The sequence below is a fragment of the Gossypium arboreum genome, chromosome 1 (genome assembly GCF_025698485.1).
Source record: "Gossypium arboreum isolate Shixiya-1 chromosome 1, ASM2569848v2, whole genome shotgun sequence".
Lineage (NCBI taxonomy): Eukaryota > Viridiplantae > Streptophyta > Magnoliopsida > Malvales > Malvaceae > Gossypium > Gossypium arboreum.
The window spans coordinates 24,042,253-24,055,284 of NC_069070.1; the positions used below are offsets into that span (position 1 = coordinate 24,042,253).

A 13,032-nucleotide genomic window follows, 5' to 3' on the forward strand; every position below is an offset into this window, starting at 1 on the left:
TATATATTATAAAAAAATGTGGTGGTGCCTATGAGAAAGGCTCAACCCAAAAAACATACCATTTTCATAATTAATCCCATTACAACCCATTTCATAAATTTATTTTATTTTATATTATTTATGTAAATTAACCCTCAATTTGTCTTGTTTACCTAATAAAAATAAGCTCCGTTATTTTTCTTACTTTAGATCTTGTTAATAATAATTGAAATAAAAATTATATTAAAGAGATCATTTTCGATTAGATTTGCAAATTACTCAAGTTAATTACTAAGATACTTAAATTAACCTCTTCAACTACCCAACTCAACAATGACCTTGGGAGATCAAAACCATGTATTATTTTATATTTTAAAAACTGGATTTGTAAATAGTGAAAATTAAAAATAATAAGTGAAAAACAATATATTCAAAAAAAAAATTATGTCAAAAAATTTATTCTAAGAAATAGAGTTTTATGTTTATTAAAAGTTTAAACGAAAATTAAAATTTTTTCAAATTTAAGATAATTGATTTTTTAACAATTTCATTAGAGGTTCTATTCGTTTTTTTACACAATGGTTAGAATTACTCATAGTCTCTCGCTAACTTATAATTAAGAGGATAATGCATGCACTCGAACCTACGTCCTCCTGCATTGACAACAACATCCATGCCAATCGAGTAAAACTCAATCGGCTAAGAGAATTGATTTTAAATATACAAAAATATTAATATTTATTTCTAATTTAAATAAAGTATTAAATATTGATTAGGATGTGAGTTCAACAATTATATTAATATTATAATGAATAACGTGTAAAGTGTCTACTTATTATAACATTTTTTAAAATATTTTAATAATTTACTGATCATATTTTATTCTCCAATTATGTAGATTATACATGTTAAATTTTACATAAGTTCAAATTTTTTAACTATTTGTTTTATGTATAAAAAGAACTTTAATTAGTTAAATATATATTAATATAGACAATATTTTAAATCAATATGATTGAATTAATTCAAAATTTTACATGCATAATAAATATAAATATTTTAATAAATTCAATGGTTCAATTGTTAAAATACTAAAATATAAAAATTACGAAATAATATAATACCACTTAAATTTTACATTGATTAAATTTATCCACCTATATATATTATTCCTAAATTAAAAGAAATACTGAATATCCATGAAAGGACCAGCAACTATATCATTATTAAAATAAATGAATTATTAAGTGTTGATAATTTTATCATGCGACATCAATTTTTTTTAATATTGTGCTATCATACTTTATAAACAAAATAATGGGATTCTCCATTTAAAAGAAATATTCATGAATTCTTATGATTGGGTTGCTATATTTTGACCTCACTTTCAAGACAATTCACATTTGTATATGCATAAAACCTTAATGGTAATGATTAACTTGAATAATTGTTCCTCAACTATCATGTCTTTCATTATTTTCACTCAAGTCCCAATTTTTATTTATTTATCCATATTTATAAAATATTTTATTTAATTTTCAGCAATTATATATGGAGTTTTTATTGTAACTTTTAAGCATAAAATATTTTGTATTATTTACTTAAGTTATGTTTTAATGGTAAATCTATGAAAATTTTAGTTCACAAATCTTATTATGTTTAAATTATAAGGATTTGATTTACGAGTAAGTTTATGGAAACTTTGAGTTCACAAATTTTATTGTGTATAAATCTTTGAGTTCCAAATATATTTAGGTTCTTTCAGTCTGGTTGTAATTGTGATAAAAGTTTTCAGAACTAGATCAGTGTTTAAATTAGTCAAATCGGTCAAGACGTTAGTTTGATTAAATAAATCACTAAAATTTCATAAAAATAAAAAAAAATTCGTTCAACCACTATTCAATCATTTTTTTTTAGTTCGATTCAACTGATCCGTATCAATTCGTGAGTTAATCGATTTGATGCCTCCCTCTAAATCGGTACCCAAACTATTTTCAATATAATCCGATTCAAATATCCGTAGATATGATGGTAATATATTACAATGGAAAATCATAGTAAATTAAGTTCAATTTTTAATTATTGAAGTAAAACATTTGGTACATTTTTCAAAATAGACTTTACTTTATTTTTTGCCAAAACTCCTCCTTTTAGTGTATATTTTTATTTCAATTTTCTCTAATATTAAATAAAATTTAAAATTTGGACAAATAGCTCCATCTTTAATTTTAAAACTTAAGAACATAATGAAAAACTCTTTGACTTGCACTTGAAAAATAATTTTGTTCTAATTATTGTTACAATAAAATCGAACTAGACAAATTAAATGAAAAACAATAAAAGGAGCAAAACAGAAGAGAGTTAATACACAATATTTGTTAACGCAGTGTGGATTCACTAAACCTATTCTGCAGAACCTCACTCAATGCTCAGTGAATGATTTTATTCAACAAACCCAAAAAAGTAATTGCAACCCCAACACTAACCTCAATTGTTATAAATCATTCAACCAAATACCTTACAATATAATCAATAAACATCTTCGAATAATACCTAAAAAGAAAGATCACAAATTTACTCGATAAAATACTAAAAATACTATAAAAAAAACTACTTTCAAAGTGAGCCATATTGCTGCTTAAATATCTACCTTAATTTAGTACTTTGTTGTTGTGGGTTTTATATAAATGATAATACTCTAAAATGATGTGTTTTTATATATTAATCATGTGTTTATTTTGAGCTTGAGCCTACTAATTTGAGCTATTTATGTCTTTTTATCTTTTAGGGACTAAATTGGAGGCGAAAAGTAAATTCAAGGGAAAAAGCGTCAATTTGGAGATTAAATGGGCCAATATGCAACGTGGGACAAATATGGTGCCAAAAGTGCGAACATGGAAGGCACAAGGACTTAAAAGCAAATAGAAGAGATTTTATTTTGGAAGACTCTATTTTATTTTATTCTATTAGGATAATTAATATTAAGATAATTATTAAGATTATTCAAATTTAGGATTTTATTTTAATTATCTTTGTTTATTTTTAATTAAATGTATTTATCTTTTTAGAATTTAAGTTCAATTAGACTATCTCCCTAGCACTATAAATAAGAGGTGAAGTGACTCTATTTAGGGGCATCTTTTTCTGTAAACACTCTCCCCCAAAAGTCTTTTGTTCTTTCACATTTCTTTTCAATAAAATTTCTTTTTCCATATTTTTATTTATTTGCTTTCCCTCCATTATCATGAGCCACTAAAAAACCCTTCTAGCCAAAAGTTGTCAACATTTCCCCAAAAAGGGTTCTTCAGGCCTAGAATCCGTACTTAGCCTTCTCGCCAAGTATTCATCGTTTCTCCGCACTACGGGCTGACGCTTCCGTCCATGGCCCTTAAGAAGTAAGCTTTTCAGCATATGCAAAGGCGGCCGCTTTGTATGTTTTGGAAGGACTGCATAGTCGGTTCGTTAACTTACTGCGTCAAAGGTTGGCGAGCCAAATAGACAAAAAATGGCGTGGGATTCGCCATTGAGAAGCGTTGATCTAGCATAGATTACTGGCTAGAGTCAGGTTCCCTAAAAATCGTAAATCTAATCTTTGGAGCTGGTGGTCGTAGGCGTCTTCTTCCACTATAACTGGCTTACTTGAGTCGAGAAGGATCATCCAAAAGCCAATGATTGACCCCAAGGCGGAATGAGACAACCGGAGGCTGAACTTTCCCATAAGAATTTCTTTTCCCTTAAAACTCTCTTTATTATTTTTATTATTTTCGTAATCATAATTTCAGTAAACTTTAAATTCTGTTTTTATTTTATTTTCGCTTCCAAAATCAATTCTTAAATTCTGTTTTTTATTTTTTTTCCAGGAACGCAGGTTTTCTTGGGCACGATTCTGCCCAGGATTTCTAGAGACAAGCATTCGTATAATCCGGTCCCTGAGGATTCGACCCTACTTCCCCTTTACTATTTCTTTTTTTTATTTTACAGGGAATAGGATATTTTTGGTGCTCTCAACGACCGCATCAATAAATTATATAAATTTGTTTTTTTTCTCATGGGTAGTGTTCATTGGGGATCATTACAAATTTCAAAGTCAAACTTGATTACATAACTGAGTTTTCAAGCCTCAATTCTTAATCTTTCAAAGCTTAGCAGCCACCTTATTTTTAAGGTATGCGATCAATTTAAATTTACCTACCCTGTAAGTTACCTCTACTTTCTGCCTTATCGGATGTTACTTAGTGCTTCATTGTCCATTCCATATTTGTACCCATCTTACTTTATCTTTGTTCGAGTGTGAATGCAATTTAAATAGGTAATTTTAGCTTCATTAAAGTAGTAGTAAGAAATTTAATGAGATAAAGGCAACTATTTTTGGGTAGGGGAATGAGAAAACCCTTGGTCTTAACTGTTTCACAGCTTTCTTCTTCAAATCTGCATTGGGTATAGTGGGGCTTGTTTTTCTTGAGGTTGTTAAGTATTTTTTTTGCATTCTTCACTCTCTTGGCTACGTTTAATACTACATCAATTTCCTTGGTTCCCAAGTGTGATAATCTTAGCTATGTAAAGGATTTTCAGCCTTTTTCTTATTGCAGTGCAGTTTATAAGTGCATAACCAAGATTTTGGTTAATAGAATGACTCTTTTTTCTACCTGCTTTGATTTCTAATAGTTAGAGTGCCTTTGTTAGAGGGCGTAGTATCACTGATAATACCATGTTGGCTTATGAGCTAATACGAGGATATTGTAGAAGACATATTTCTCCTAGATGTGCCTTGAAGGTTGATCTTCAAAAGACATTTGATTCTTTGCACTGGGGATTTTTGCTTTCAGTACTTAGAGCTCAATGGTTCCCAAAAAATTTCTTGAAGTGGATTAAAGTTTGTTTAACTACTCATCAATTCTCTATCTCCTTTAATGGAAGCCTTGTAGGGTTCTTTCAAGGGAGGAAAAGTATTAGGCAGGCAGATCCTCTCTCTCATTACCTCTTTGTGCTTAAAATGGATGCGTTATCTGGGTTATTGGATGTTGTTGCCATAAATGCTCTCTTTAAGTATCATTCTAAGCGCCTTTAAGTGTGGTTGACTTATCTAATGTTTGCCGATGATCTTCTTATTTTTTCTAAGGGTACTGCTGATTTGGTGGTTGGTGTTTATTATGTTCTTCAATAGTTTTACTTACTTTATGGGTTGTAACTCAATGCCTCCAAAAGTGAATTGTTTGTTGCTAGGGTGCCTCAAAATGAGTTGGCTCTCATGACTGCTTGCACAGGGTTTAAAGTTGGTAGGGTACCAGTACGGTACCTTGGTGCTCTTCTTATTTCTCGAAAGCTGTCTCGATCTAACTGTGTTGCTTTAACTAATAGGATTCTAGACAAGATTCAACGGTGGTCTACTAAGTACTTGAGTTATGATGGTAGATTGTAACTCATTAAGGCTGTGATATTTAGTTTACAAGCCTATTGGAGCTGTCAATATCTAATGCCTAAGTGTGTTCTTAAGAAGGTTTATCAATATTGTCTTAGTTTCTTTTGGAAATGGAAGGTTGGCTCGGGTCAAGGGGCTTGTATATGTCGGAAGGAGATTTGTTTACCTAAATCTGAGTGGGGCTTGGGATTAAAAAATATGGTAGAATGGAATCAAGCTTTTATTTTGCAGTTTATTCGTGCCTTGCTTGCAGAAGAGAGGTTTCTTTAGATCGCATGGGTTAGTGAATATATGTTAAAGGGTAGGAGTTTTCTGGATGTGGCTCATACTTCAATGAGTAGCTGGAATTGGCGAAGGATGCTTAAGTTGAAGCCTTTGGTTGCTGTCACTTCTCAACAATTTGCTAATGCTAAAGTGAGTACTTCTCGATTGTAGGAGGCAATTAGAACTCGTGATATGAAGGTCGAATAATACCGTTTTCTATGGTTCCCTTTACATATTCCCAAGCATTTTCTTATTGCTTAGATAGTCATTCTTAATAGACTCCCAGCCCGAGATCTTTTACTTGCTTTTGGGATTTCGGTTGATACTTGTTGTTTTTTTTGTATGGATGTTGTAGAGAGACAGGATCACATTTTGTTTGAATGCATTTTTTCAAGGAAGGTGTGGTAGTCAGTTTTGCATTTTTGCTCCATTCATAGAGTTGTCGAAATTTAAAGGCAAGAGTTAGCTTAGGCAATATTGAAACTTAAAGGAAAGTCATTTCTTATTGCTATACTCAAGCTTGCGTGGAGTGCATATTTTTATGTGATATGGAGATAGAGGAACAAAAGGTATTTTGGTACATCTTTCTTGACTGAAGATGTTGTCCTGGTGCAAATTGAAGAAATTGTGCGGGCTCGCTTAGGAGGAAGATTAATCAATAGAACTTATCCGGTTAATGCTTCACTTTGTGCTTCTTGGGGTATCCCTGGTTAATTTGTTTATATAACTTAAAGTTACTGTACAATGTTTTTTGTTCTTTTGTAGTAGTTTAATTGTATTCTTGGATTAATGGATTTCATCATTCATCCAAAAAAAATTTAAATAAACTTTTCAAAAGGCTTAATAACGTGATTTAGTTTTGAAAGATATAATTAGGGTTGTGTGGACTTGTGATGGTTCTCTTGGGGAACAAGACTTCCTGCTGTTGCATCTCTCATACAAATCTTTGCCACGCATTTTGAAGTTTTGCATCTCTTAAACCTTATTTCTAAGTTAGCATTAATAAGATGTAATGGTGAGTCCATCAGAGGCCTCCAAAACTCAATGTTACAATTCAAAACATCTTCAGTTAAAGTTCTTATTTTGAAGTTTTTAGTAATGCTTTGGTCCTGGGAAATGCTTTAATATTAGCTTTCATATATTAAGAATGAATTGGATGGTTCAAGTTACAATTATAACTCTCCAATGTTCTTACAAAAACTCTCTAGATGACTGTGGTGTCATGACTAGACAATCTAATAATATTGTTGCCTGATGATCTTGAAACATCTATACATTCGTCAAGATCAAAATCACATGCTATCAACACCTATTCATTATCATCATCCAAATACTTGATTTCGAAAGTATCCACCTCTAGCTTTAGCTTATTGGTTACTTCCTCTTTTAGTTCCACAACACTACAACTTAAGGAGATTCAAAATTTGCAATAGTTTTATTTGAGATTAAACATATCTTGAATATTTTTATTAAAATATAGTAACTTATAATTTTATATGTGTTATTTTAATAAATAATATTTAAGACTTTACTCTAGTTTGGCTTACTTGTTATATATGTCATTTATTTAAACTAGATTAAATTAAAGATTTACAGAGTTTTAGTAAAATAAAACCCATAAAAATTAAATAACTTTGCAATGAGAAAAATATTTATACTTTTAAATTGTGCTAATATTTTCTCTATAACTTTAAATTTATTTTACAAACCTTGTGATTATATTGAAGAACATGCTATCACGTTTCCACTTATTATATATATAAAGTGTTGAATATTTTAATTTCACAACAAAATATACATTTCTCGCCATGTTCTATTTAATGAGCACATCTTTCCCTTTGTGGCTACAACTGGACCTCAATCAACTTCTACTTCAAATGAGTTTCAGTCTCCACCTTTATACAGAGGCGATTCTTAGGGGGGCTGGCATGGGCCCCAGCCCCCTTAAAATGAAAAATTTTTATTTAGGCCCTATAATTTTTTTTAAATTTTAAATTAGTAAAGGTAAAACTGCACTTTGGCCCCCTAAAATTATAAAAATTCGATTTAATACTTTAAAAATTATAAAGATATAGAATATAAAAAATTTAAAATTTCATTCGGCCTCCTTAAAAAATTGTTCTGGCTTCGCCCTTGCCTCTTCAAGTGGTGTCATCATCTCGGTAGGCTCCTCTTCAAATCTAAATTGGTACCTTACCTTTGTTGTCTCTTCACTCTTCCACTGCAACACCTATGGTTACATCATCAGGCTTTTCCAGGAATTCTCTTGTTGATGCTTTCTCATCAATTGTAGCACCTGCTTCGAGTTTGGACAACCCCCATGAACCTCAAAGTAATGAACAAACTATGAATATTCACCCAATGATCACTCGAGGCAAGGCTGGTATTTACAAACCTAAGCTATATCTCACTACACTCCAAGTTCAAGAGACAATTGACATACAAGCAACTCTTGCTGATCCAAATTTGAGGGAAGTCGTCCTAGCTGAGCATGATGCTCTCTTGACCAACAATACATGGAATCTAGTTGAGATGCCACCCAAGTGTAAGCTAATTGGATGTAAATGGCTCTTCACAGTGAAAAAGAATCCGGATGAAACTGTGGCCAAATTGAAAACTAGACTTGTGGGTATAGGTATTTCTCAAATACTAAGACATGACTATCATGATCCTTACAACCCAATTGTGAAGTTTTCAACAGTCAATGTCTTCCTCTCACTTGCTACCAACTATGGATAGAACCTTCGGCAAATAAATATCAAAGAATGCATTCTTGGAAGGTGAAATATTCGAGGATGTATATGATATGATTCTTCAACTGCCTTGATCTTGTTGTTGGGATTCTTCCTTTTCTTTAGTAATATTATCGGCTTTATTATCCATCATTTAAAGTTCAAATATATTATTGTTAAATAGTTTGTTATTCCTCTATGTATATATAGGTTGGTATTGTTTGACAAGTGGGATATGAATAAAAACCTTCTTCTCTAAATTACATTTTTTGACAAGTGGGATATGAATAAAAACCTTCTTCTCTAAATTACTTTCTATTTTTCTCGTCCTATATGGTATTAGTTGCCTACCTCAAACAAGGTTAGGTTTCGATTCCGATGGCTATTGACAATTCCCTTTCCAACCCTCTTGACCCCAACAATCCCCTCACCATAGTCACAATTCAGAACTCTATCAAATTCAACTCTACCAATTATCTTTTCTAGAAAGCCCAAATTGAATCCATCCTCATAGGCTATGACCTCTTCAAATTCATTGATGGCACACATCCCTGTCCACAAAAAAAAATCACTACCAATAACACAACCTCCATCAATTCAACATATCAAACATGGATACGACAAGGTAAACTCTTGTTTGGTGCATTAGTTGGCACCATCTCCCAAAACCTTGTACCTCTAGTCTTACGGTGCACAACCTCAGCTAAAACTTGGACAGTCCTCGCCAACACTTATGCTCATCCATCTTGTAGTCATATCAAACAAATCAAAGATAATCTAAAAAACATTTCCAAAGGCTCCCAAACTATCATCGACTATGCAAGCTATTAAAATCAAAGCTGATGAGCTTGCTACTCTTGGTAAACTGTTAGATGCAGAGGGTCTTATTGAAAAAGTCCTAGAAGGTCTTGATGACACTTTTCAACCAGTTATCGATGCTGTCAATAGTTGCAATACTGCTATCACCTTTGATGAGTTACATGAGAAACTGATTAATAGAAAGCTCACTTTACACAACTCCTCTTCAAGTGTATCAGTCACCGTCTACTTAACTCACATTCAACACTCCAATTAGCGGTTTCACCTATCTTCTATGCCATCTGCATCTCAATAGTACAATAAACCTATGCGTTTTTTTTAGGCAAATGTTAGTGGTGCCGAACTCAGGGGCATCTTGTGACTCAGTGCTCTCTCTTTCGTCAACAATTCCCGAATGCAGCTGCACTTCCACGTCAGGTCAATTCATCTACATCTCGTATGCCTCCACCATGGCAACCTCAAGCTCATGTAGCTACCTCTAATTCATCATCTTCTGATCCCTAGCTATTAGACAGTGGTGCTACACACCATATTACAACCGATCTCTAAAATTTGTTTGTTCACAATCCTTACACTGGCTCGAATGAAGTAATGATTGGTGATGGCTCTAGCGTTGCTATTACTCACTCTGGTTCTACCATTCTTCCCATTCCTTTTCACTCATTTACTTTACCTAATATCCTATGTGCTCTTAATATGAAACGCAATTTAATTTCCGTGTCTCAATTTTGCAAATTGAACAATGCTTAGAATTCTTGCCTTCTTCTTACCTTGATCTTGTTGTTGGGATTCTTCATTTGCTTTAGTAATATTATCAGCTTTATTGTCCATCATTTAAAGTTTAAATATATTATTGTTAAATAGTTTGTTATTCCTCTATGTATATATAGGTTGGTATTGTTTGACAAGTGGGATATGAATAAAAACCTTCTTCTCTAAATTACTTTCTGTTTCTCTCATTCTATAATATATATGATCCAACCTCTATGTTTCGAGCAACACTAGGTGGATGGGACTCCTCTTGTTTGCAAACTCAACAAACCTATCTATGGTCTGAGACAAGCACCTCGAAATTGGTTTTTCAAGCTTCAACAATTCCTTTAAAACCTTGGCTTTGTCTCCTCCAAAGCTGATTCATCCCTATTCATTCTTCGACATGGGTCGGATGTCACCTATATTATAGTTTATGTTGATGATGCATTACTCACTGGAATCTCACACAATGATGATAAAATTCATCCAACTCATTTGACAGAATGTTTGGTTACTCATTTAACAGTTAGTGATAACGATAGCTATGGTTTAATTTGTTTAATTGAAATATACTAATGCTAAAATATAAACACTGTTTCTCAATTATTTTTCACTATAAATGAAAGTAAAGTTGATTCAGTCGGACCAAAAAGTAATCATTATCTAAGTCAATCAGTTGAAGATCACCTATCGGTTGCCGCATTGCCTTTACTCTATTGAACAGAGCCCTGTAACCAATGCTCCTACCCAACAATCGAATCACCAACGTGTTGGCCATATTACTGTCAATTTGTTCATGCACTTTCTCAGAAAAATTGATTGATGGTTATCGACCCTCATAAGATATTTTGTAGTCCACCTCTTGTAACACAATATCCACTTCCTCAAATTGGTTTTCGGCCTTTTGTCTGTCCTTTGTCCTCATTAACATATCCTTGTATAAAGTTTTCTACTTTTCCAAACCTCCGCCTTCCATCACTTCAGAATCTGAAAAGGTCACATTGCTCCTTGTTTCTCACCTTCTTCGTAGCCCTTCAAACTCCAACGAAGTAGAATACCCTGGCCATTCATGACTTCCAAAAGGGAAGGTTTCATTCACAGCTTTCTTTTCTTTTAATAGAATAATTGTTTTAGATGTATACAATATTAATAATAAACAATTGCTACATAATAAGATTAAAACACAATCCAAATCATTAAAAAAGTCAAATATATCAACTCAAAAAACCTTGATTACACACACAAAAAAATAAACACTATAATTTTATCTCCTATTCAAGATAGTAAAATTTCCAACAAATAACTCAATACTTAAATAACAAGATGAACCTAATCTAAATGACAAACAAATTTTCTTGATAATTAAAAAGAAATGAAAACGATTTAAAACTAAAATTATGATCATGACATTTATAGCTTCTCATTATTATTATTATTATTATTATTATTATTATTATTATTATTATTATTATTATTACATTTGCAGTTATAATTTGAAATGTTTTTTAAGTATATGTAATTTAATAAAATACTTATTTGAATTGTGAAATAAAACCCAATTGCTTCCTATAATGATTTTTTTAAAAAAATAACGTTTAACAAATTATTTGAAATTTCAGCATTTTAGGCATTATACTTCATAAATAATTATTATTTTAATTATATTTCAAATTTTTATAAAATATATTTAGCTAAATTTATATATTTGTCCCATCAATTATATTTAAAGAGATATATATTATACGAAACCGTATAGTTATTATTTAAATCCTAAAGTTAGATTTCCCAATTCAAAATAAAATAAATATATTATTGTCACATCAAAAGTGACAAAACAATATATTTCCTTAAAATACTACACTTGCAAAAAATTTACAAATTGCTTATATAATATTTTAAATACAAGAGAAATTATAATATTATTAAATAAATCCATATATAATCAACAAAATTCAACTTAAATTAAATTTGCAAAATTCACAAATCTCATTAATTAATTTTGTGTCTTCTTCGAAAAACAAAAGAATAATAGTAAGTTATTAAAGAAAATCATTTTAAATTGTAAAATCTTTGCTTAGAATGTAAGACAAATTAAATGTACCTTTCAAATCATATCCCCATAACAACCAAATAAATGAAATTTTGCTTCAGCCTTGAGCAAATCAATCTCATTTCTTCCTAACCATTTTCTTTATTGTTAGGTCGTTAATCCAGACCATTTACTATTTCACTTTCAAACTAAAATAATTATGATTTTTTTATAATGTAAAACACAAATACCTTTAATTTTATATATATTAAACTATTTTTATTTAAGTTTTTTTATCAAATTTCTCAATTTAGTTGTTGTTGTTGTTTTTACTTATGATACCAATTTTAACATTAATTTCATTATAAATTTTATTATTTTTTATACAATACCTAAAATCACTCATAATCTCTTTTAAACTTTAAATAAGAGGATAATGATTTTAACGTCTTTCGAAAGCGTGTATATTTTATAGTTTTTATATAATAATTCATATTTATAAGATTTAACGAATTTTATGGTGACATTACACTTAAAAGTTTTCTTTTCCTTTTAATATCTTTTCATAAAAAAATTGTATTTATTAACAAAATCCAATAAAAATGAAATTAATATTGACAAATGGGTATTCTTTTGAGGGAAGAAGTTAAAGAAAAAGTGTTTTACGTTGGGTGATGATAGAGTTAACGTCCGTCATCATTCACACGAGTTGGTCACTGAAATTAAAGAACTGAATCTACACCTTTGATTTACTGGACTATGTGTGGTCAATCATCAATCACAGCCACTTGATCTACGAAATATCACAACTATTGATTATATTACCTATACAAAAAATAAACGGTGTTAAGGAACGCTAGCACATGGAAATTGATGTAGCTGAGAGAACTTACTTTGCTACTTTTGATTTTTAAAACTATTTTATATCTTTCGCATTAGAAAATTTGCAAAAATGGACCCTACAATTTTTATAACTTATATAACCGTTTGGCCCCTTCTGACAAAATATTTTTGACCGTTATAGCCCATGGCCCCTT

General features: G+C 30.8%; 1 protein-coding gene across 1 annotated transcript; it reads left to right on the forward strand.

Annotated features, from left to right (window-relative positions):
* The first annotated feature begins 7,894 nt into the window (after positions 1-7,894).
* LOC108465468 (uncharacterized mitochondrial protein AtMg00820-like) lies at positions 7,895-8,401 on the forward strand. Its single transcript, XM_017765788.1, has one exon. It carries the CDS (start codon positions 7,895-7,897, stop codon positions 8,399-8,401), a length of 507 nt encoding a protein of 168 aa, XP_017621277.1.
* Positions 8,402-13,032: the final 4,631 nt, after the last annotated feature.

Coding starts and splice junctions, on each gene's coding strand:
- LOC108465468 (XM_017765788.1), top strand. CDS start 7,895: ATGGTTACATCATCAGGCTTTTCCAGGAATTCTCTTGTTGATGCTTTC.